Below are 26,589 nucleotides of genomic sequence, written 5' to 3'. Positions count from 1 at the left end.
CGTCACGAGCTTCAGCCGCCGAGCCCACGCTGGCCCCGAGAGCGCGGCCTTTTGGCCCTGGGCTGGGTTGGGCTGGTCTGCCTGGGCGTGGAGCGGGTCAGTTAGGTAACGGCCCCTGGGGCTCTGCGGTGGAGAGCGGCACCCGGACTGGAGAAGCGTGGTTTTCCCAGCCGAACTAGGTCGGGTGCGCGCCCATGCCGAGGTTGCCGTGGGCGAGGTCCTAGTCGGTGCCGGAGCAGCTAGCCACGTTCCGGTGCCTGTGGCCGAGGTGCGGAGGACACCTATCTGTCCCCAGTAGCTGGGCTCTCCCACTGCTCTCCTGGGCTCGGTTTCAAACTCACACTCACTTGCTCCTGCGGATCGCTCATACTCCTTATCCCTTGTTGCAAAGGCCCTTGCCCCATTAGAGCCAACATAGGATTTCTGTGAAAAGGAAAGCGAAACACGAGGACTTAAATGAACTGTAGTTTCCAATCCCAGAGAACTTGTAGAAAGAGAAATGACACAACATTTGTGTTAATATGCCTGTTAGGCATTTGCAGGTATAGCTGCTCCGTTAACTTTATTTGAAACACCCATGTCAGTAAAGGAAAGACTAGAGAAAAACCTGCAAATTGTCTTTCCCCTAGTTTCCAAATTATTCGAAGTGTACTACACTTTGTAAGCTTGTTAGCCAAGACTCTTAAGAAGATGAAATGTCATACTACAAATCCCACTTACTCAAAGAGTTTTGGTTTCTACTTGAGCATATTTATTTAAGTTCCTTTCATCCCAATTGGCTTAGTTTTCTCCTATGTTAGGTAATTAGATGGGTTATTTAAAGTGGAACCAAGTTTCATTAACCAGTGGTCTTTTAAGTGGGACTTTGACGTGGAAAGCTACACTACTTCCAAATAATCAAGTATGTTTTTTACTTGACTCCTAAAACCTCCTCATATGTTCTTAATTCAACCGTAGTGTTTTAAGTTTTTTTAATAGTGAAACGTCCGATTTACATATAGCTTTGTAGAAATTTTTATTCTTAACTAGTTATCTCTGAAATAATTTTCAGACTTTAAGTGTAGCAGCTTATAATTGGATTGAAATGAGAGCAACTGTAACAACTGTTAGTACAGGTTCTTTTAGTTTTTAGTTCCTCTAGCCAGCATACATAAGAATGTAAAATTGCTTTAACATCAGTTTTCTGGGATGCTTTTAACTAGAAGAATGAATTACAAGGTATATTTAACTGCATTATAGAATATGCATCTCTTCAGTAAAGTTTATTCCTTCTCATTTTCAAGTTACACTGGTAAGCCAGTGGTTTACAACATTACAGTAAAATAGATTGTCTATTTCACACATTTCAGTCCTTAAGTTTCATTTGCCTTAAGTTTCATTTGCCTTACATATTTACATAGTGGTCCTTGTAGCCTTTCATGTATTTGTTTTTGGCCTTTTTATTTTTGGTGTAAAAGGATGTAATGATCGTGAGGTTACAAGTGGATTTTTTTTATTTGAAAATTACATGAGAATCTTACATGTCCTTATCACAGACTTGCATACTAGTGGCCAATTGATGTAGGGAACTACTGTCTTTAAATGTGTTGGTAGAAGAAAGCAGAATATTTCCTTTCTAAAACTGAAGAAAGAATAACTGGTTGTCTAGGCACTACAAAGAAGTTTTTTGCACATAGGTCTTGATAGTCTAAGCACTTGAAATGTGAAAGTTTTAATTTACTTGTATCCTCAACAGAGTTCAAGATTATTTGAACCAAAAGAGGAGCAGTTAAAATATGTATCTGTTTCTGTCATATATACATAAGAAGTTAGGTAAATAAGCACAGGTGGTTTGTTTTATATTTTATTTTCATTCACATGAGTATTCTTGTTAAAAATAAACAGGACACTTATGTTAGTCACTTTTAAAACAGTTTAATGCAAAAGTATCTACTGGATTATATCTACTTTGTGCTAAGCCAGTAAAGGAAAGGTGGATTTGGGCATTAGTTATTGCACTATTGCGTATTATATTACTTACAGAGCACTTGGAATTTCATGTAGAGGAGACAAGTTATTTGTTTCCACTTATCTGGGATAACCATCAGTCAGCTTCCAGATACCTGTGAATCACTAAAAGATGTTTTGACTCCATTCTTCCTTTCCCCTTATATGTAGATACTGTTTGTTTAAAAAAAAATGCTTAAATTTCTGAACATTTTACCTGTCATAGGTTAGTGGAAGATGTCAGTGAACATAATCGGGAAAAATAATGTCTACTTCACAAAGTACAATCACTAAGCCAGCTGCAGTTTATATCACATCACAAATTAGTCATAAAACATGCTATGTGGTACAGGTTGCTTCTCAAAAGATCCTTTGTAAACTAGTTACTAGAACTCACTACATTTTCATTCACTCCTTTAATAAAATATTGAAGACTTGTTAGGTATTATAAAAGATGACAGAGATGTCTCTTATAATACAGGATGTGAAAAAGTTGATTTTAGAGAAGTTTCAAATGTTTTAGAATTGGAAATTAGTGATTAGGTACCCAAGACAGCTTTTGGGGGGAGAAAATTTTGGTTCCTCATTGGTGGCAGAATAACAATTTTTTTAATATTTTATTTTTGGGAGGAAAAGATTTAGGGATAGATGAGAATTACTGTACAGGAAAGTTAGTCCTGCCTGGGACTTGGCCACCTATTATGTTCCTCTGAGCTGTTCTGTTTTTCATAGTTGCTTCTCTTTCTCTGCTTCCTACTGGGTACTTAAATATTGTCCCATGGCAACCTGAACCTTGTGAGAAACTGAGTATTGCTACATTTTGTATGCTAGAGACTATCAGTGTATTCTTAGGATGTAATTTTTCCACTAGGCTTTATGTTCTGAGTTATAGGAAAAACTTTGGCAACATTTGTAAGATCCTATATATGAATCATGAGAGTACTTCATGGCAAGATTATCAGTTAGTAGTAAATGTATATAGTATTTAGCAAAACAAAAGTGCCAGAAGCAGGTCCTTGTGAATTGATGAAATCTCTCTTCAAGGTGTGTCCAGAAAAGGTACAAGTTGTCAGAATTTGGTGCCTGGCTGGAGGTTTAAAGGAAGAAGCAATATGAGTGCAGCTCATTTTATAGTTCCTACCTTTCTCCTTAATAATACAGTCCCAAAATCCTTAAGCTCATTTTTAAAGTTACTTCATAAGACAAGTCGCAGTGAATTATTTTCTAGGTTGGTGCATTTCCAGGACTTGAGAAATCTTAAATAATATTGAAAAAAAGAGAAAGAGCCAGTTAAGCTGTTTCTAGCATATCATCATGAAGAAGTAGCCAGCATTAGCCAATGTAAGGCTGAGTGGATTCTCTTCTATTGCCCTTAGATACTACAGGGATTAAAAAAAAACTTTGTGGCCTTGTGTGTTATCTCATGTGCTCTAATATATACACATTGTTAAAATGTTGCTTTGTGATTACTTCTTAGCAATTACACATAGAATCACTAAAAAAGTTAGGTAGACTGTAGTACTACTGGCCACGGCTACCTAAAGTCACATGATACTGTTGTGGAAGGACAGCTGTTGGAAAGACCTCAAACCAGCCTTAGAGGAAATCTAGAGAAAACCAGACTTTGCTGTCACAGAAAGATTTGTAAGGTTGTAGGAACTTTAGATATTTCTCCTACTTTTTAACTGTGACACTTGGGACAAGATACTTAGTTGTGGGATTAGCGTTCTTGGAAGCTTATCTTTTCATGAAGTAAATCAGTCACATTATTGTGAAATTGAGTTCAAGTAAAAGCTACATTTCCCTGTGTACCTGTGTTTCTTACCACACACATATGTATATACTGACAGTGCTCTGTTAGCTGCAGCATGGCCATGCCAATTTAGGAGCCATTGTTTAGGGGTAAGGTTTTTGCTGAGAATATTATGAGAAATTTGCTTATTTTCTCTTTATCTTGCAATTTTAAACTTATTATGCAACCATTTTCTGTGGTGATAGGACTCTGGTGCTAAAAAGTAGTGACATGATCTAAGAGCTCCCTTTTTGTAGCTCACTTTAAATACAATGAAATTTTTTTTTTAATAGTTGACATATTTAAATTTGAGCTCTTGGTTGCCATAATCTCTCCTTCCATGACTTTCATCTCAGTAAAGGGCACTGTTTATTCAGCCAGTTACTCAAACTGAAAATCTAGGATACATTCTTAATTCCTCCCTTTTTTTCCACCTAAATCTAATCTAATCATTTTAGTTCTCCTTTACTTCAAGATACTGAACCTGGGGGATCCTCCCTGGCAGCACAGGGATTAAAATTTTAGCACTATCACCAGCCACTACAGCATGAATTACAGTTCCATCCCCAGCCTGGGAGCTAACTCATAAATTGCTGCACCTCTCCTAGCTCTCCTGCTGCTCTCCTCAGCTTCCCCTTAGCGGTCTGTTTCAGTAGATCTGCCTGTCCAGCTCCCCACTCTGTCTCTGGTAAGTCCCCTCACCCCCTGCACTTCTGGCCTACATCCAGGTTCTTATATGCATAAATAAATCTTCAAAAAAAAAAAAAAAGGTACTCAGTCTTCTCATCTTAACGTAATCTTTGACAGTAGCCTCCTAACTGATGCTCCTGCTTTCAGTCTGGTCATCCTGTAACCTATTCTCTACTTCACTGCCAGGCTAACCCTTGTAATGTGTGAATCAGATCATCTCCACTCAATTTGCCATACTTAGTACTAGTTTCCCACTGCATTTGATACAAAGTCCAGACTCCTATAGTAGCCTGTAAACCCTTACATAATGTCCCTGCTTTTCTTCTTGACCTTACTCTGTACCTCTTCCTCTCAGCCTCCAAGCACCAGGTACACAGGTCTTCATTCTCTCATTGCGTAAGCAAAGTGTTTCCTATCCAGTTGCATGTAAACCTTCCTCATATGTCATCCATCTCAGGGAAGCCTTCCCCTCTAGCGCATCTAATTTTTAATAGCATCCATTCTAGTTCTGAAACTGCTTTGTTTATGACTTATTCTCATTGTCCTAACAGCCCACTTGAGCCCTATGAAAACAGGAACCATGTCAGTCTACTTTACTCATCCTCAGTATCTGAAGCAATGCCTGAAACATAGTAGGTACAGAGTATATATATTTATGAATGAATGCACTATTTATAAAATAGCAATTTGTTGATTTGAATTTTTGCTATCTCTGATTTTCTGATGGAAGCTCCCAAAAGGTTCAGAATGACCAGTTTGGCGTAAAATATAGAAGACAAAAAAATTAAACATAATAGGAATCATAGTAAGTCATCTTTTGGCTGTGTTGAAATTTTTTTTTTCCCATTTAAACAACATATATATGCTCCTAAAAATAAATCTGAACAGACTACTTTATTGTTCTATAAACATATTGGGTATTAGTAAGTGGTTGCTCTCATGATTCATTAAGTTTGTTTAAATGACTTAAATTCTTTCAATTTGTCGAGATGACTAAATTATAAGTTTTATTAAGTTTCTCTGAAAGTTTTAAAGCCATTTAATTTCTGATTAGGCAGCCTAGATAGTGTTGTATTTGTAGTGACTGTTTTCAGAAAGGGCATTCTAAATATTTATGCAAAGGTTTTAAAGTACTGTAATTAAAGAACACAAAGTAAAGCTTTAAAATTATAAGTATTTAATTAGTGTCCAAACTGGAATTGTATTTGTGTGGTAAAAATTTTTTAGCATACTTAAAGACATTTAAAATGGAATAAGTATTTTAGTCACTCAGTCTTTGCTTAATCTACTCAGAAGATGAAAATAATTAGCTTGCTTTCCTAATATATTTACAACTGATATAGAAAAAGCATTATCTGAATGCTCCATTCATTATCTGAACTGTTAAAATAAAATCAACAATTGAGAGTCATAACTATGAATCAGACCTTTATAAACTTGCATGATGTGACCCAGGTCTCAGTCACAGGTTAGCTGATTATGGGTGACCTTTTTTCTACTTCACCACTTCATGTATCCTAAACTAGTTGAGGCTAATTTGACTACAAACTTTTAAGGGGTTGTATCATTCTATTCAGTTTCTTTAGTTGAAGTAATCATTTATAGCATTCACATACTTATATTTTTGCATTCTAGTTAATTGGTCAATAGATTTAATTGTTCTGGATTTTATATTAGATATTTCACTTCCTTCTTTTAAGTCTTAAACATACAGTGGCATCACATCACATCACATCCAGTGGCATCAGTTCCTGGTTCTAACCTAAAAATATGTGTGTGTGTGTGTGTGTGTATTTAGATATACTTGTAGGTTTTTACAAAGCCTCCCCTATACCTTGTAGTGTATGGTACTGTTGTATTTAACAAAACCAGTAAGTTCCAGCTTCTGCCTGACCTAGCATCAGGCCAGCTACTAATAAACAATTCACCCCCAAGGTTGCCCATGAGTAGCAAAGGGTAGTAGTTTGATAGTGTTTAAAAGGAAATGTATTTAAACTTTTGTGTTTTTTTTTTCTTTCTTTCTACATTGAGTATATTCATTTGAGAATTTTTCTTCTAAGCTACCAAAATCGTTCAGGTTAAAGCCAGATTTTATTGGCATTTAAATTGTAACAGCAAACAAGGAAAACACTGATATTTCTAAACTTAATGTTAGAGCTAATGAGGGAAGATAGTTTATTTTCACAGTGGCTGTCCATGAAAGTTGGTCTGCAGGGATTTTTAAATAACCCCTGTAACCCTGATTCTCCACCCTATATCTTAGGATTTAACACATTTTCAACCTGGCAGATACATACAGATATTTCCAATTATTTTCTTATTGTAGTTAGAACATAAATATAAAATTGTAATGAATATTCACTTTTCCCTTCTTGGAACATAAGCAGGTAAACTTGAAACAGTGGCTCTTACCCAAACTCATGAAAAAGAAAGTTGTGATAATACATCTTTACATTTTTAAACACAGAAATGTGATACTGCATTATATATACATTTCCCAACTTGGAGGCTGCTTGAGGAAAAGAGTAGAAAATAAGATCTTTTTGTCCTGCTGCTGCTTCCATCCAGGTTTATCACTGTGTCACTGAAAACTAAAAGGGGTCAGTTTCACTACCTCATGATTACAGATGAAATAGTTATGAGAGGTCAGTGACTACTGACTTAATCAAATATGCTGCAGTTCAGTAATAACAGCACAGTTCATAATATGTGTGCCCACCAGGCAGTTACTGCTTTTTCCTAAATGAAGGTATTCTCTAAGACCAAAAGAGATAACTTTCTTTGTGTTACAGGGCAGGGAGAGGGACACCCCTGAACCCCCAAACCTGCCTGCTCTAAGTAGGTTTTGCCATCTGCCACATCAAGACAAAATATGTAAGACCTTTAATAGAAAGGAACTTTAATACAACGAGTGTGCAATACAGAAAAGACAAAGAATATAGTTTCTAAATCAGATGCCCAAAGTTACCCATCCCCTCATGGGTAAAGTCAACCCAAAAGGGATTGGCCCAAAGCAAGGCCTGAAAACCCACCACAAGCCTAAAGACCTTCTGGTGGGAACCCATGGAAAAGGGTCAGAAATGGCCAGAGAAGTCTGGGAGGAAAAGAGCAAAATTAAAGTCAAGATAAATGCGCCATATTCACCTCCCCACAGGTCTCTCACCCACATCTGTTTCAACCAGTCCAGGGCAAGAAACAAGAGCCGCTTCTTCACATGTCTCCCTTTGCTCCATGTGGCTCCCTCAGGCCTCCTGGCTCTCCATCCTGCTTCCTTCCTCTCAATCTCCTTTCCAGATTCTTCTCCTCTTTGCTCAGCTCCATCCTCCTTCTCGGTGCACCAGGGAACCTCCCCTTTTCCTGGGGACCACCCAGGAAAATTTGTACTTTTTATTCCAAGTATCCAATTTATATAGTGTCCTTCCTTGAAATGACAATCTGTCTATGAAACATAATGCTCTATGGTGAATTTGAATTCAAGGTACTGAACTATTAAAGTATCTTATAACTTTTTTTTCTTTATAGCCAAGAAAAGAGTCTGATCAATAGTAAATGATAACTGTAGTTTCTCTAGTTTTAAGTTATGTCAAGCTCTTATTATGATTTATATTTTGTTCATCTGGTGTTTTCTAACTCATGTATTTCTCTTTCACATAGGTTACTCACTATAAACAATACCCACCAAACACAAGCAAAGTTTATTCCTACTTTGAATGCCGTGAAAAGAAGACAGAAAACTCCAAAATAAGGAAGGTGAAATATGAGGAAACAGTATTTTATGGGTTGCAGTACATTCTTAATAAGTACTTAAAAGGTATCATTCTTCCTAGTCAATTTTAAACACTCCTGTTCCATAACACTGCATTATTTTTTCTCCTAGATGGTTATATTCTACCGCTTGAAATAACTGAATGGTCCAATTTTGATTCACTTTTGCCACTGTAAACTCTTGTGGGATTTTAAAAAGTTCTAATTGGGAGAATTAAATCTTAAAATTTAGTGCATGTGTTTGATATCCCAGTTAGGAGAATGTTTTTTCTAAAACTAGTAAGCTTGGGAATAAGTTTAGAAAAGTAAATTTTTCTGTCTAGTTAAACTTTAGTCATTGATTAAAAATAAAGGATGTATAACCATGTGAGAGCAATTTCATTTACTGTATCAGTTACAATTATTATAGTAATATTTTTTACATTAAAGCCCTGTTTTTTTTAAATTATCTGTAACTATAGACTTAGTCGCATTCATTTTAAAGCAGAACAATCCCCCCCCCCAAAATTATTTTTTGCTTTTTGAAAGCCCATTTCTAGGCTATTTTCTAATATTAATGCTAGAGGGAGACTTCCTAGGGTTTTTATACTTCTTGGAAAATTCCATCCCTGAATCTGAGAATTTAATGCAATTATAACCTTTTTCTATAATTTGGTGATTTTAAAATTCAGGAAGTTCAGATATTTTTTTCTATTGAAAATTTCTTTGCAGCAAAACTAGTTATGATATTTTAAATGAGTTCACTAATGATGTATGTAGAGAAAGTTTGATCAAAGACTTTGGTCATACTTAAGTCTTACAGCATAAAAACTTGGTAAAATATTATAGTAGGTTGATTGCTTTTTATTGGTCATTATTATCCTACATGCTTTAATATCAGTTCATTTAATCCTCACAACCATAAGTGGATAGTCCTATTAGCCTTATTTTACAAATAAAGAACTGGAGGAGAAAATGAATAATTATGAAAATTACTGGATTATCAGCCTTCAAGATACTTTTTCTGAATGAAATGAGAAGGCTCACCAGAAAAATCATCTGACTTCAAGGAATACTCTCTCAAATATACATAGTAAATTAATTAAGTCATCTTGTAACTTACACTACTGTACATCTAAATTTAAATTAAGAAATTAACATTTATGCTTAAATCGAGAGGTTGAAGTACAAATTCCTCTCCTGGCTCTACTGTTGGCTCTGGTGAATCATTTAACCTCTCAGTTTTTATTTTTTCTAAGTCATATCATGGGTGAATAGGTACAAACATTCATCCTATGAGAGCCATTTAGCAGTTAACAGAATACTTTAGAAATGTAAATAGAAACATTTAATCTTCTAGGTAAAGTAGTAACCAAAGAGAAGATCCAGGAAGCCAAAGAAGTGTACAAAGAGCATTTCCAAGATGATGTCTTTAATGAAAAGGGATGGAACTACATTCTTGAGGTAAAATGTAGTTTCATGTTTCGATCTATTTTGGTTTTACTTTTAATTCAAAAAATTCTTGCTTATGTGAATAGGTTTTTAGACTATAATCACACCTCTTTCCTGTTTGTGACCAAAACTCATAACTATTTTAGACTTCTTGTAAAATATTTCCACTTGTAAATCATTAGCATCTATAGGTCTGGGTAATTTGTTAAAATATAAATGAATTATAATTAAAAGAACTGAAATTTCCAAAAAGATGAATAATCCTATCTGTGAAAGTATACTCTGATTAAGAAATGCAGTGGTTACTTGGCAGTTTCAAAGTTTAGGTCTATTTTCTTCACTTACTGCAGATTATCTAAGAAAACTGATGCTGTAAGCCTATCACTACACAATAATGGTAGGAAATTTCCTCTTTTGTATATTTAGAATGATCTGATACAGATCTATGAAGTGGACTTTTATTCTTTACTATAATACTCATATGTAGCAAGTTTGGATCCATTGTGCAAATTTTTGGGCATCCAGAGACATGTGAATTGAGTTGTGAGAGTTCTATATCCTCCAGTGATTCTCCTTCTATATGAAGACAGGTTAGGAATAGATCCTATTGGCATCTTGTGACGTTAAATGTTAACTTACACCTCAGAAACAACAGTTCTTGTAACCTGTCAAACAAAATAATTAGGAATACTTTAACTCTTATGCCTACATCTTAATATTTATTTAGTACTTAACGGGTCTCGGAAGAACTGAGGTAAAGAATCCGCTATAGTTTTCCTGCAGCTTAGTAAGGTCAGTAACGTGTATTAACTGCCTCCCGTGCTGACCCCATTTGTTTTGTTGTAATGATAATAGTAACAGATGAGTTGGGCACTGTGCTTATTAGTTTAATTTCCTATGGCCAGAGGGATACATTATTTTATCTTGAGAGAATCTTAGGGGTTCATAGGTTCTCAAGAGATGATCTTGTCTAACCCAGCTTTACCAAGATAAAGTATGAAACCTAGAGATGCTAAATTCTTGTTCAAGGTGTTGACCTGCCTGCTTTTGAATCCAAGCAAGGGGGGTTTGAAGGTGGCATTCTGCTGTCATGAAGCCTCCAGTGATTCTCATTAAAAAGGTTTTTTTAATTTTGTTACTTTGTCTCCATTTGAAAAATAAACTATTAGGATTTTTGTAACAACTTGCCCCCCTAGCCAGCTTTTAGCTTTAAAAGGAAGAATAATTGAATATCTAGTAATGGGCCTTGTGGTACATGTATTCTTACCCTAATTTTGGAGAGAAGTATTGCATATTGATTTATCAGAGATCTAGAAAGTATACTTTTATGGTCTTTCTACTAAAATGATTGCGTTCAGGTCTATCAACATACAAAGAAAACTGATTAAAGGTTTCTCTAGTGATAGAATTAGAACTACTGAGATTTTATCTAAGTAAATTTTTTAATAAACTCTTTGTGTTTGGTGGTGTATTTTTCTCTGCTCTTTAATAGCAGTCCCTTTTTTTTTTTTTTTAAAGATTTATTTATTTGTACATACAGAACTGGGGTACAGGCCAGAGGCTCAGGGGCAGTGAGAGGCTTCACCAGAGACAGAGTGGGGAACAGAACAGGCAGATCGACAAAGTACACTACTGAGGGGAGCAGCGGGCGGGTCAGGAGAGTTCTGTCACGCCATATGGTCACCTCCAGGGGCAGGCGGGGTTCAAACTCATGCAGAAGTGGCTTAAGCTTCTCAGTGCAGTGCTTTAACCCGCTGTGCCACCAGGGAGGGCCAGCAGTCCCTTATTTTAACTTTCAGCCTTCAGCTCTCTTTTGAAAATAACCTGTTTGAGAGTTCTAAGAGTTCTTATAATATGTTGGGATAAACTTTACTTTTTTCCTTTTTTTTTTTTTTTAAGATTTATTTGTGCATACAGAACTGGGGTACAGGCTAAAGGTGCAGGGGTAGTGAGAGGATTCACCAGACACAGAGTGGAGAGCAGAGCAGGTAGATTGACGAAGTACACTGCTGAGGGGAGCAGCAGGCGGGTCAGGAGAGGTCTGCCGCGTCATGTGGTCACCTCCGGGGCAGGCGGGGTTTGAATTCATGCTGAAGTGGCTTTAGCTTCTTAGTGCTGTGCTTTACCCCACTGCGCCACCAGGGAGGGCCTCCTTTTTTACTTTTTAAAGAATGTGGTAGAAACAACATTTTTGTTTTGATTAGTTTGAAATTATCTTCTAGTGATAAATATTCTTTAACAACATCTAGACTGTTAACAATTTTAGCCAATTTTATTTTAAGAAGACATGGCTAGCCCAAAGAAATTACTAGCAACATATCAACATGTGCAGTTTCTGTAACAGTAAATTTAACTTCTTACAAAGAACTACATTAAAGTAGGTAATTACTGTTGAATAAATTCATTATTGTCTTCTTACCAGAAATATGATGGACATCTTCCAATAGAAGTAAAAGCTGTTCCTGAAGGCTCTGTCATTCCCAGAGGAAATGTTCTCTTCACAGTAGAAAACACAGATCCAGAGTGTTACTGGCTGACAAATTGGATTGAGGTAAATTGTTTTGTTTGTAGTTTTTATTTAATATTAAGAATATAAAAACCCTTCAACTGGGATTTTAGTTTAAAAATTACTGCTTAAAGAAGTGTGTAACCTACAACCTATTTAATCTCTCTGGCCCTCAATTTCCACATCTATAAAATATAAGACTAAATAATCTAAGTTTCCTTCCAAGGAAACCCAATATATTTTGAAAAAATTTTGCTGTTAAAAGTTGTGAAAGAAAATAACCAAGCAAATGACTGTAACAATATCTAGACAATTTCAGAGGTATCTGCTTAGAACTGAGTTTATTGGTTAATCTGATTTATTGTTACATTGCAAAATGCTTGAAATTCATTTATAAAGAATGGGAAAAATGTAGAAAAAGGTTCAAGGATTTGTTTCAAACACATTTTAGTGAAGTTGATAGGAAATTTTAAACTTATTAGTTGATGGATCATCAGCTATCAGCTAATAGGCTAATAAGTTTGTAAAAGTATGATAAAGACTTTTAAGTAGTTAATTACTGGTGTTAAAACTCTGAATTAACCATAAATTCAGAGTAAAAGAAAACATTTCATTAATTTTGTATAGCTGTTACACTATTTATACTAGCATATACTTGATTGAGAGAATGCCATTTTAAAATCACAAGAATGGATGAGTTGTTAACAATATCATCTATTCTTTTACCATCGATGCCAACAGGTAAGTTATTTTTAAAAAACTGTCTGTGGATAATCTTGTTATTTTTCCATTTAAGAATTTAGTAAGTACTCTTCCCTTATGTTAGATTGGACTATCATAAGTCAGATACTTAACGACACAGAATTAGTCTCCAGTCAAAAATACTAACCTCACTATAGGGAAAGGGGAGTTGGGGGTAGAGAGAAAAAGGGGGGTAGGTGTGGTTTGTGACAGACATGTGAGAAGGTGTGACCCTGTTACCTACCCTTGATCATATATAATGTTGTAAACTTACCTCAATAAAATAAGGAAAAAAGAGCTAGTCTTTAAACAAAAATTATAATTAGTATTTTGGTGTTTTTCACTGAAAAAAATTTTATGTGATATTGTAAAATGATTTATTAGTAAATATATAAATAGAATTTTAAATTATTAAATACAAAATCCATTGTACAAGTGCTAAATTTTAGGGTGGAAAGTACATAGCTCTTGTTAATCAACTTAATAACCTGAAACAGGATTTATATCAAGTTTCCTTTGCATTTAACACAATCTTTTAAATAATTTTAGTTCTAGATATGGATATTTTTATCTAAGGCACACAAATTTATGGCCTGATAATAACCTTTTTGGTACTTTTTGACTGATCCTATGCTTTATAAAAGATTGTGTTTATCCCACAATTATCTTTTGGAGACCTGGTACCCTGTAGCCCTTGTGCATTTTTGTGTGAACTTAGTCTACCCTCCAACCTAAATTTATCATTTCACATATGAAATCTGTTGCCAACCCCAGCAAACATTATTTACAAACTTTCTTCAGGCAGTACATCTTAACATTCTTAAGTATTCACCATCCAGTGCATTATATACACTAAATTGGTAAATTGCTTTTTCAGTTTCAATATTGGTGCTAGGAGAAAACCATACTTGAGCCCAAATCAGATTTCAAAACATGTTTTAAGAGATCATAAGTGTTCTGATAAGTTTCTCAGACTTACAAAGAAAAAGTGATTTTAAAAACCATTCTGTTAATCTAGCACCTTAAGTGATGAATGGACTGAAGAGTTGGTCCAGACCCTTTTGTACCACAGTTCTACTATATGGCTTTCTTATTTCCAACAGGCCTACCGTGAATTAACCCATACTAACTGCTTTTTCCCCTTGCATATACCTACAGTGATCTTTTTTTTTTTTTTAAAAAAAAGGGAAGTGTTTTTATTAAGAGTATAATTTAATATGATTTTGTTGGACTGTGGAAAAGAAATGTTGGTGTGAAGAAGGATCATTGATAGCTATTTCTCTCTTCCCTGGCATTTTTTCAAGGGAAAAGGTCAGTCTTCTACCTTTATAACTCAGCTAGAGTCTCACATTATGTTTTATATCTTATACTCCTAGATAAGACCAGCCCAAGTTAAAATATAATAGCTCATCAAATTAAGCTGAATAATATTGATTACTAGCTATTCTATTTTTAATCTTGGACATAAGGCTCAGATATATATGTCTTACAAGGTTCTTAGGGAAGAAGTCTTTAACACAAATATGAGTAATAATGGTGACTTGGTAGCAGAAAAACAGGTAATTCTAAGAAATCATGAGCTGGAAAATAAAGAAGCTTTTAGTAGAAAAGAACAACTAAAGAAATGACACAATGTTCTTAGGATAGCAAAAAGCTAAAAGGAGAATTTAGTGTAAAAGTGGATAAGGTAGTAGGACAATTAACCTTTTAAATGGTGAACAAGGCAAGGTTCTGGAAGGCTTTTTCTATAGGAATTGACTTCTTCTCTTCCTCGGGGAGATTTGACACAGCCTAAATAAAATTCTAGCATTAAAATAAATGCAGTTGTATCAATTTTCTGTTGTTATGTCACACATTACCCCCCAAATTGTTTATAGTAATTATGTGATTTATAAGATACTCCTCTATTGGCCTTGCTTGGATTTAGGAATCTGCATTGAACTGGGGATTCTGCTATGACAGGATTTTCTAAAATGGCCTCATTCCCAGGTCTGGAACTACTGGTCCTCTCTCTGGAACTTCAGCATCTTCACAGTATGAATTTTGGGGATCTAAGAGAATGAGAGTAGAAATGCAAAATCTCTTGAAACAGAAGCAACACACTGACTTCCAACACATTCTGTGGTCAAAAGCAAGTCACAGGACAATCTAGAATCAGGGTAAAAAATGGCTATCCTTTGATAAGAGGAACTGCATAGATCTAGGGCCATATTTAGGCAGGATCTAATGCTAGAATTTTTCCCCCTCATTTTGGGAGGCGAGTTCACTTAGCTGGTATTAAGTAAAATTGCAAAATTTAGTTAATACCTTTTTTGAAAGAACTCTGATGTAATTTTAGTAGCTTTCTAAAACAAATTAGAGACTATTTGGCTTATAAAATAAAAATAGGAAATTATAGAACTAAAATGAAGGAATGAAATCCCCTGCCATCATAATATTGTTGCTATGCAATGATTAAACATTAGACTTTGGAGTTTCCTGGCAGCCAAGGAAAAAAAGGGGGAATCAAGGAATATAGCTTACCAGAAAGCAGGAACCTAGCAATTTTTCTTTTCTTCGTTTGGTAATTTGTATATGGGCAATGGTTTGCAAAAATAGTGATCTTGCAATTTTACAGCATGGTGCAAATGTTTCTTGTGACTTATAACTTTTGCTAAAAGTCTAGGATATAATAATGTATAGAATTTGCTACCAATTAGAAAAAGTACCTGAAGGATATAACCTACCAGCATTCATGTTAGATCTATGTAGATGAGTAAGTGAATACTTCTACAAGACCAGTACTGTTCAAGATGTAACCTACTGTTTGATGCGGTCCACATTAAATAGTAGAGATTGAGGATAAACGTAAAAACTTTCTGGTCTTCTGCTTAAAATTTTTAAATATCATGTGTTTCTTTGGAGTTTTTGACAGGAACTAGGTAATTAACATTTTCTGTTATGGGCCTAATCTGCTTATTGCCTACTATTTTATTGCCGACTATTCATTGTATCTGGAATGCACTTGGTAGCTGCTTGCTCTACAGTTAAAATGTCTAATTGGTTTTCCTAGTAGTCTAGGACATCCCTCTAGAGATTTTCTGATATTAATATTTGTGATTAATTTTCTTACTACAGACTATTCTTGTTCAGTCCTGGTATCCAATCACAGTGGCCACAAATTCTAGAGAGCAGAAGAAAATATTGGCTAAATATTTGTTAGAAACGTCTGGTAACTTAGATGGTCTGGAGTATAAGTTACATGATTTTGGTTATAGAGGAGTCTCTTCCCAAGAGGTAAGAATCTGTGAAACGAACTTCATTTAATAAAATGTGATTGCCAGTTAAAATATTTTGAGACATTATTAGTTGTATTTGTTCTATGTAGCTCACATTTTAAAGTTTCTGATTCATTCAACAGATATATATTAAGCACCTATTCAGCCTCTGTTCAAAGTGTTTGGAATATGGCCTTCAACAAAAAGTCCATGTCCTTTATATGGTGGATAGATGGGCTGACAGACATTCCCAATAAGTGTAACAAGATTATGTTACAGAGAAGCAAAAAGTGCAGAGTAAGGGGAAAGAGGGTGATATGAAATGGAGGTAGATCATTAGTAAATACATCTCTTTTTTAAAAAAGAGTTCAGAAAACTCTTTGGGAAAAAGTGGATCTTTCTCATAAAGAACAATTATCGCTGATAATAGTTAAATCTCTTAAAGAAAACCTGAAGACAATTTGCAAACTATATCTACAACTCAAGTATGGGTCTTTTGTGAATTTAGGTTTATGTTTTGTTGTTATTTTTCTTCCCAGACTGCTGGCATAGGTGCATCTGCTCATTTGGTTAACTTCAAAGGAACAGACACAGTAGCAGGAATTGCTTTAATTAAAAAATATTATGGAACAAAAGATCCTGTTCCAGGGTATTCTGTGCCGGCAGCAGAACACAGGTAAAAATTCTGATTGCTTTTATCTTCCTAGTGTCTACATATGTGCTGTGTAAAACTACTAAATTTTTTTCAATCATATTTATAATTCAGAGATGTTTTATTTAACTACAAAGTACAGTACTACAGTAAATCTTCATGAGTCTAAGCAATAACCAATTCATTTTTTATACTTTGTATGTATGAAGGTTAGTATCAGGGAGGTAAGCAACTTAACCATCCTGATAGAAACAACTTGAGAATTTTTTCTGACTGTTATATTGTAACCTGCAGCTAGGCTTCATAAACAGTCTAGAAATATTCATTGTAAAACCTGGTCACTGCTCTTTTCAGCTCTTCTGTATGATCTCAGCTATCTTTATCCTGGAAATTATCATCTGTACCTAGTACCTTCAGTTGTAGATCAGCAAGTAAGTTCTTTTGATTAAAGGAACAGCATTCATATTCTTCTACTTTCTTACTAAATCATCTCAAGTTAACTAAAAGGAAATCATAACCTAGAGTGTAGCCTCTCTGGTCCTAAAATTAGCTTTACTCAAAGTCAATGGAGTTTTCACAATGTTTAGCAAACGTTGGTTCTTAGAAATTATTCAGTTTTGTCTTTTAAGCTCTATTCATATTTGGATTTTTGTGAAGTGCTAAAACAAAGTTCATATTAAATTTAGTTTTTATGCAAGGGAGTCTACTGCATCTTTAAGGAAAAAAGAGAAAGAAAAAAGCTGGCCCTATCTCAGCATAACGATAGTATTCTACCAATATTTTGCTCTGTTAGTTATTGCTCTTAAAGAACAAAGCACTGGGGTGGTACAAGAGAAGGCCAGGAAGGATTATCACTGGAAGAATCAAGAAGTGTTTTAGAGAGCAGTTTACAAAATCCTTACTCTTGAAGGAATAGTAAAAGTTAATGGGAAATGTTGTGAAATTAGCTGAGCAAATGTTTGTTGTATACCTACTATATGTCAAGTATTGTACTGAAAGAGCACATAATACAGAGAATATGGATGTATTTGTGGAACTAAAGGCTGAAACGTGTTGTAGGGAACAGGAGAAGGGTAGAGAGTGGGAAAGCAGGTCAGTAAAAGCTCTCAAATTTATCTTGACATTAATTATATGCACAGCATTCTAAATTATTGTAACTCCATTTTCAAATGGGAATCAGCATTGAAGATTTTGAAGAAGTAATGTCATCAGAAATAGTTTAGGAAGATTTGATAGCATGATATCCTAGAATTTGGAAAAAAGAAATGAGAAATTAGGAGCCTTTATAGGAAGCTACTGCAATAGTTCTGAGAGATGACAAGGTCCAGAACCAAATGTCTACATGAATTGAAAGAAGTAGATAAACATGAACAGTGACCTGGGAAGTGGAGGTGCTAGAATTTCATTTGCATTAGGGCATAGAGAATGGGGTCATTTAAAGTTCATGAACATTGCTGTAAAGCCTTTTTGAATACTTTCATCTACAATTTCAAGATTAGTAAAACTGTCAAAATTAACACCGTTATTAGGAATACGTTATCTAGATTTGCTCTTAGAAAACAAAATCAGAAAAGGTTAGTTTTAATTTTAGGTCTTATAAATTTATAATTCACTATATAATATAATGCCATATAATTCACTCTTCTCTTAAATGGTTTTGTTTCAAAATAGTTAAAATTGATTTTTATGATTTTTGTAAATTTGACTCTGAAAATATTACAAGTTTTCTTAGAAAAATCTTTTAAATAGTAGTTTAGTACACTGAAGAGATCTTTGGGCTAAAAGTTGGAAAACCTGAGTGGCCTTGGGCAAGTCACTTATTTCTCTGTTCTTCAGTTCTTCCATCCAGACATGGGTTACCTTAAGATTTTACAGAAAATTAATTGTGAACATTGCAATTGAGGTTATAATTTTTTAAATATGAATCAGTTGTAGAATTTACGTAAAACTTTAGAAAATTATGCAATTAAATTAGATGCTGGACATTACATAGTATGAGCAGAATCATACAAATATTAGCCTGTGTGCTAAATACTGTATTAGAATAGGGATTATATAGAGGGTGCTATAAGAAATTGTGTTGATGAGATTGAGATACTCATTTTTTTCACTAAGTGTATCTGGAGTGAAGAAAATAAACAGCTAAGGGTACAAATTTTAGAAACCATTACCTCAGGTTTGGAAAACTGAGTGTTTTTCACGCACAGCTGTATATAGAGGGAAACAAGCGCCAAGTTCACATCCTTTGGTTACACTGAAGAAGGCATCTGTGAGGAAAAAGAAACGTTGAAAACAAAAGAATGAAATTGTGAGGGATGTCTTTGAAGTTCAAATGTGGACTGACTGTATTCATTTAACTAGTTTTTTTTAAAAAAAAGTGATGACCTGTCCCTGTAGTATTAAATCGCTGAGTGCTCCAGTTGGTTGGTTGGTATCCATTGAGCGTAATTCTCCAGTAAAGGGGACACTGGCAATTCTTGTCAAGAAGAAAGTGCTTCTCTTCATGTCTCTTTTCCTTTTAGCCTGAAGGTGTTTGTATGAAGCAGAGAATTGGTACCACAACTGTCGTAACCTCTGTACTTAAGAATATAAAATGAGTTTTATATGAATATGCGATCTCTCAGATTCAGACAACAGTAGTCTCTGGGTAGAGTTCCACTTTTCCAGCGTACCACTGTCAATTTGGGAACAGTTGTTTACTACAAATGAGTGGACTACCTTTACATCTTACTTAGTAAAACAAAGTAGAGGCAAAAACTAGAAACCTGGAGAGAAAGAAAATTATTCTGATGAAATTAATATATCATGAGGTGTTCAGTGAGAACATTTAAGGGCACCATAAAAATCACTGCCTATTATAAGCCTCACATTTTCCTTGTACTAATTGTCTATTCTATAAATAAATGATTACCATTTACTAGCCACTTGAACATAGAACTAGTTGACTAATATATAGATGGCCCAGCATAAATAATTACCAAAGGAATTGACTTTAAATGTAAGAAGTTGAAAGATACAAAAGATAAAATGTATGTGCCTGCTATTAAGGGCTTCCATGAATTTTCAAAACCACATACCAAGTGTTTGCATCATGTACCAAAATATTGGGAGTATGTTCTTTCTAATATCTTGGCATAAATTAGAATTCATTCAGCATATGCTTTTTTTAGCTCACTGATTTTAATTGAGAAGGTTCATCATGCCAAAAATAGTTTATAATCAGTTGACTATGGCTTAAGGTTCTTATTCCTCTTATTCTCAGCCATTAAAAATTTGGCTAAGAGATGGTTTGTCCTAAATACTCAATTAACCATATGATGTGCATTTACTAAAGTAAGTCACATGCCTTCTCTGCAATGTTGATGATACATTAAACATGAGATATGACTAATCGGTGATTCAGGAACAGATAATGTATCTGCCTAATAAGTAAATCTGTATTTTCATTTTGTCTTCTAGTACCATAACAGCTTGGGGGAAAGACCATGAAAAAGATGCATTTGAACACATAGTAACACAGTTTTCATCAGTGCCTGTATCTGTGGTCAGCGATAGCTATGATATCTATAATGCGTGTGAGAAAATATGGGGTGAAGACCTAAGACATTTAATAGTATCAAGAAGTACAGAGGCACCACTAATAATCAGACCTGATTCTGGAAATCCTCTTGACACTGTATTAAAGGTAAATTCAAACATGTAACTTATTAAAATGCCTATAAACCAACTGCATCACTGCTTTTAACTTTACATATTTAACAGAGCTATCTGGAGCAGTCCCCTTACTTTAGAGTTGCAGCAAAGAGAGTAATAGATTTGCCCAAGGTCACCCATTATTAAGAGAGAGAGAGCATACTCAATTGCAGGTTCTTTATATATTTTTGAATACTTTGTAAATTAATAGCATTACCATTTAAATCAACCCTGTTGGGTTGGTTACCAAGTTTGTGGTTTGTTTCCCTTTTTTTGTTTAGTGTGTCTGTAGTTTCTTTTCCTTATCACATGTTAGTACTATTCCTTTGAAGCTTTTAATGCAAAAGAAATATGTACAAGGTAGTGATGTGGAATAAAAATAATTTGAAAAGATTCTTTAGAAATACTGTTGATGCAGAAAGCTATTTCTTCTTAGGATTTAGTTTTACATTTTTGAAAGCACTACTAAAAGAAGAGTCTTTGATATCTACTACGTAAAAATTACCATGTTCAGTGCTTTACTTGTGTCATTTCAACAGGTTTAGAGAGGTATTTTGATAAAGTCATTTAACATGTAAAATAAGTATCCAGTATAGATGTTTCTATCACTAATAAGGAACTTTTAGATCTTCTCAGAAACTGAGCTTTATTTCCAACTTTGTATCATAATTTCTGTGAATTTTGTAATTCAAATGGTTTTGAGTTACAGCAGTTACATTAAACTAAACAATTAAGACAAAAGAAAAAGTGTAATCGTGAGTTTGTTGAATGAAGCTTTGTATGCTTTTTAAAAATTTCACCGCCCCCCCCCATGCTACATAATTTTTAAAATGTAAGGGGGAAGAAAATTATGGTATAAATTGCCTTGGTAGAAATAAACATACTCCCTAACATAGCAAGAAGGAATTTGAACTAAATTTCAGAAGGTTTGTAATGAATGTTATAAACCGTTTGACTTTTTTATATTTCCAGTATTATCTAGCAAAGGCAAATCATTTTTTTAACTTTTTCAACTTCAGTTCATTTATGTTGGGTATGTTTTTTTCCATATAGGTTTTGGATATTTTAGGTAAGAAGTTCCCTGTTACTGAGAATGCAAAGGGCTACAAGTTGCTACCACCTTATCTTAGAGTTATTCAAGGGGATGGAGTAGATATTAACACCTTGCAAGAGGTATGTATTTTATCTTAAAAGTTCCAATAAGGGCAGTCCTTGTGATTTATTAATAGTAAATTTTAAGTTCCTCTACTTTTCTAGGAAATTTCCCTTGATCCTTAAAACTTTGGCCCAGAAACTTTACAAGACATTGCTTTCAGTAAATCTTAACTTGCATAGAGATTAAAAAAATAAATTTGTTCCTATCATTATGAAAGCACTTGATGGTACATGATGCAAACATATGATCAGGAGAAAAAAAAATTTCAGTTATAACAAGAAAGTGAAGAATTATGTGTTGCAGTTTATATCTAATATAAATTTCTTTAAATTGTCTTAAATTTGTAATTAGTGATAAAACTAGATGGGAAGAATGTCTCAGAAACTGGGCCTAAAATACAGTGATATACTAGGTGACGTTTTTTTGGTGCTTCTGAGACTAATCTAAAACCAGGTGACAGATGTAAAGCTATTTTCTGTGGATTTTACTCAAACTGTCTTACCCTACATACGTATTTCTCCTCCTAATCCTCTGCTTTTCTATTACACTCCTTGCATTACTTTCACATTGAAATTCACTCTTTTGGAACATGCCTTAATTTCATATATTAGGTCTTCGTTGTTGTCATTGTATTTACTTTAAACATCACTTTAGTGAAAAATAATTCTGAATTCAGGATCCATATGTTCAGGTATACTGACAAACTGTTTTGTATATAAACCAAGGACTCAGTTTAAAATGGATTGTTTCCATCTTGGTTTTTCTGGTTTACAAAAAGTATACATATAGCAGAAGAATTAGGAGGTTGAATTTTAAAAGAAAGTTGTGTTTTCACATATGGATATGTTAAAAGATGAAGCTCCGTCCATGAAGGAGCGTACAGATTAAGTTAAAAATCAATTTTAGATAGTAAATGGGGAGAATGTGATGAATTGTGTTTGATTTACACATGAATATCAGTCATTCTTGGTGTCTAGTAATTTGGGGCAGATGTCTAGACTTTACTATTTTTTGCATGTAAGAATCTAGTCACATTACTTCAATAGTTTATACTTTTTTCCTCTTACATGTTCCTATTCCCTTCTTTCATACTTATTCCTCAGACTGCCATTTTGGGGTGGGTGTTTTGAAGAAAGAAAATGTGGTATATAATTTAGACCATATTCTCTCACATTTACTGCTATAAAAGATGTCTTATTTGGGATTGTTTACATTGCACATGGAAAATTACCTTTTCCAAATTTTTGATTTCCCTGTTTTAAACTTTTAGATTGTAGAAGGCATGAAGCAAAAAAAATGGAGTATTGAAAATGTTTCTTTTGGTTCGGGTGGAGCTTTGCTACAGAAGTTAACAAGAGACCTCTTGAATTGTTCTTTCAAGTGTAGTTATGTTGTAACCAATGGCCTTGGGGTATGTCCTTTAATCTTAATTCCTGTTTTAGTCTCTTCTGTTTGTATCTAGATATAATGCTGTTGCTAAAAACTATCTGTCAAAAAAATGTGTTTCTGAACAATTAAGTTGTCAAGTACTACTGAGGCTGATTCAGAAACAAGGAAAGAAATCAGACGTTTAGATAATGAAATGACGATGGAGAAAAAATGAAACAATAAAATGCAAGTTAATCATTTTCACTGTTTCAGTGTATATACCTTTGAATCAAAAAGTTAATTATACCTGAATGGCAACAATCCCAGTCATCTAAGTGTGTCAAAAAGTCTTTCTGGAAGGAGTTTGAGGTGTGATGTCAGGATCATGTTCTAGTACCCTTAGAACGGAACCCAAGCTGCTAGGCAGCTGAATAACAATCATCCTCACTCTTCGTGGGCTCTTGAGAGTCTGCCACAAAGGGTAAGGGGAATACTATGAAAAAATGGGTTGGTATACTACCATCCTTTTTTGGGAAGTTCTGGTATTGATTTATCTGCTTCTCCATAGCCATTATGAGTTGCTTTATTGGGTGTTAGTTCCTACCTTTCTGATCCTGAAACATTCATTCTTCATCAGCTTCTCCATCATCTTGTTACTGTCAAAAGCAAAAAAAAAAAAAAAAGACAGTAAAAATTAGCTAAAGGGAAAGATTATGAAAGAAAAGCCTTTTACCTTATTAAGAGCCTACTTGCCTTGACAGATGATTTAAGTTAGCACCTTTTTTTTCCAATAGCATAAAAGCAATACTTACTTAAAGGTAATACTGACTTAAAGGTAATTCATAACAAAAAAAATACTTGAGTCACCTCAAAGACTTCTTAAATATGGAGTATTAACAGAACGCAGTGGTGAGAAAAGAAACTCAGGCATGTACGGGTTTATTTATACCTAATAAAGTACCTTAAAACATATATGTTATGTATAAACTTTAAAATGGGAGTCAAGTGAGCACTTTTGACATTTTCTAAATTTGCTTTCTAGATCAATGTCTTCAAGGATCCAGTTGCTGATCCCAACAAAAGGTCCAAAAAGGGGCGATTATCTTTACACAGGACACCAACAGGGAATTTTGTTACACTTGAAGAAGGAAAAGGAGACCTTGAGGAATATGGTCATGTATGTAACAGATTTTTAAATAGTAGGCTGGCTCTCCAAATTATGATAGGAGGGTTTTATGTTCTATTTCATTTTTAATTGTTTTCAGAACATTTTTCTTAGAGAACAAAATAATTTTATTGTAACAGTTGCTGACCTAGCCTGCCAAAGATGGAAGTTGCTAGATCATAGGTACAAGCACAGGTTATACAATATTCCCAAAAAAAGTAAGTAAAAGGTTTTTTTCCCACATTGTGACCCATAGAGTAGTGATTGAGGATAAGCTTCAATAAGTTTGTGTAAATTAGATCTTCTCAAGAATACTTCAGAGATGCTGTCTCAGATTTCTTACAGCTATTTGTTATATAAGCATTTTGCTGGTATTTGGCTAATCCAATTCTAAAGTGGATTGAGTTCATTATCTAGGAGTGTAAAGTAACATGACTTGACTTAGCACTACCTAGCTTGCAAGTGGTGAAATCTGGGTTAAGTCAACCAGTTTATACTCTGCCAAGTATAGTCTACATTAACATAAGGCTAACAAATACAAGTGGAAATCACACAACTAAACATTTATGAAGTCAAAGTTGTAAAACTTCTGAGTTTTAAGTCACTAGATTAACTTGTTTTTATTCATATTCTCAGAAAATCTTGCAATAAACACACACTAACATCCATGCCGTATCAGATTTACTGCTTATAGTGTTACTTCACTGATGGAGTCAAAATAAATTCTAAATCAAACTTTTACCCCCCTCTATAGAGCCTGTTATCTAATTCTTAGTTACCAAGACTGTTAGTTTGTCCAAAAAATAATGTGAATGGTACTCATAAAACAGTGAAAGAAATAATCTATTTATAGCCATTTAAGCATTCCTTGATATGTTACATTTAATTCTGTGACAAAAAATGCTGGGGCTAGAGCAGTATGTTTCCAAACAACAATTACAGAAATAATAGGCACAACAGGTTACTCCCATGGGTGTTTCAGACTGAAAGTAGAGGAAAAGAATTCCTTAGCAAGACAAGAGTGGTTTTACCAGATTCAAAAGGGAATTTTGTCCTAATTCTCTTACTTTATCTCATTCCTACATAGGTCAAATGGATTAGATTTATCAATGGCTTTTGGAATACAGAGAGCTTTAATTTAGGCACTTATGCATTGGTAAAAAATCAGTACTTACTTAGGGTTTGGTTTCTTGCTTTCTAGGGTTTTGAGGGGTTGGTTTTAAGGCCAAAATTCAGTTTCTAGCAGATTTATTAAATTCCAGATGTTGCTTATTGGTCAGGAACAAGAGGTCTGTCAGGCTTTCCTGGCTGCAGTGTCAACAGTAGTTCTTCTAGGCAATTGAGCAGTAAGCATCTTCTACCTGGGAGAAAAACAGGTCAAGTAAGATTTTTTTTTCCCTTTAAGGCATGTTTTAAGAATATTATACTTAGATAATCCTTTTCATAAAAGCTAGAGCCTTGCTCTCCGCCTGCTCCACTAGCATTCTTTGAACATCTCTATTTGACTGGACAGTCTGCTGGCATGATATGTTCTTGTCTCACTGGATAATGTAATATAATCATTAACTTTCAGCATTGTTATATTTGTGTAGGATCTTCTCCATACTGTTTTCAAGAATGGGAAGGTGACGAAAAGCTATTCGTTTGATGAAGTAAGAAAAAATGCAAAGCTGAATATAGAACTGGAAGCAGCACCTCATTAGGCTTTGTTCTGTGACTGGGAGTGCGTGTGTGTATGTATGTAAAGCATAATGTTAATTGTACAGATATGTGGGGGTTGTGTTTTATGATACATTACAGCCAAATTATTTGTTGGTTTATGGACATACTGCCCTTCATTTTCTTTCTTTTTCCAGTGTTTAGGTGATCTCAAATTAGGAAATGCACTTAATTAACCATGTAAAAAGATTAATGCTTAAGGTAAGCTTTTTAGGGCCCTTTGCCAATAGATAGTACTTCAATCTGGTATTGATCTTTTCACAAATAACAGAACTGAGAAACTTTTATATATAACTGAAGATCACATAAAACAGATTTGCATAAAATTACCATGATTGCTTTATGTTTATATTTAACTTGTATTTTTGTACAAACAAGATTGTGTAAGATATATTTAAAGTTTCAGTGATTTAACAGTCTTTCCAACTTTTCATGATTTTTATGAGCACAGACTTTCAAGAAATACTTGAAAATAAATTACATTGCCTTTTGTCCATTAATCAGCAAATAAAACATGGCCTTAACAAAGTTGTGTTATTGTACAATTTGAAAATTATGTCAGGAGATACCCTATAGGATTACTAACCTCACTGCCCCTTGTAGAATATGTATTAATCATTCTACATTAAAGAAAATGACGGTTCTTACTGAAAATGTCTAGGCACTGT

The 26,589-nt window shown here is 34.4% G+C and overlaps 1 protein-coding gene across 1 annotated transcript in view; it reads left to right on the top strand.

Moving 5' to 3' along the window:
• Positions 1-26,449, top strand: part of NAMPT (nicotinamide phosphoribosyltransferase) — a 27,124-nt gene extending 675 nt beyond the window's left edge. The window contains exons 2-11 of the mRNA XM_004676923.2: positions 8,123-8,279; positions 9,573-9,676; positions 12,087-12,215; positions 16,029-16,187; positions 16,708-16,844; positions 20,280-20,505; positions 21,567-21,686; positions 22,940-23,080; positions 24,080-24,214; positions 25,795-26,449. Coding sequence (XP_004676980.1) covers positions 8,123-8,279; positions 9,573-9,676; positions 12,087-12,215; positions 16,029-16,187; positions 16,708-16,844; positions 20,280-20,505; positions 21,567-21,686; positions 22,940-23,080; positions 24,080-24,214; positions 25,795-25,905 — 1,419 coding nt within the window. The 3' untranslated portion in view covers positions 25,906-26,449. The remainder of the gene's footprint in view (positions 1-8,122; positions 8,280-9,572; positions 9,677-12,086; positions 12,216-16,028; positions 16,188-16,707; positions 16,845-20,279; positions 20,506-21,566; positions 21,687-22,939; positions 23,081-24,079; positions 24,215-25,794) is intronic.
• Positions 26,450-26,589: the final 140 nt, after the last annotated feature.

The sequence above is a fragment of the Condylura cristata genome, unplaced genomic scaffold, assembly GCF_000260355.1.
Source record: "Condylura cristata isolate star-nosed mole 26May11 unplaced genomic scaffold, ConCri1.0 scaffold00005, whole genome shotgun sequence".
NCBI classification, from domain to species: domain Eukaryota; kingdom Metazoa; phylum Chordata; class Mammalia; order Eulipotyphla; family Talpidae; genus Condylura; species Condylura cristata.
The sequence above is the reverse complement of the archived record's forward strand: the minus strand, read 5'-3'. Positions and strand labels throughout refer to the sequence as shown.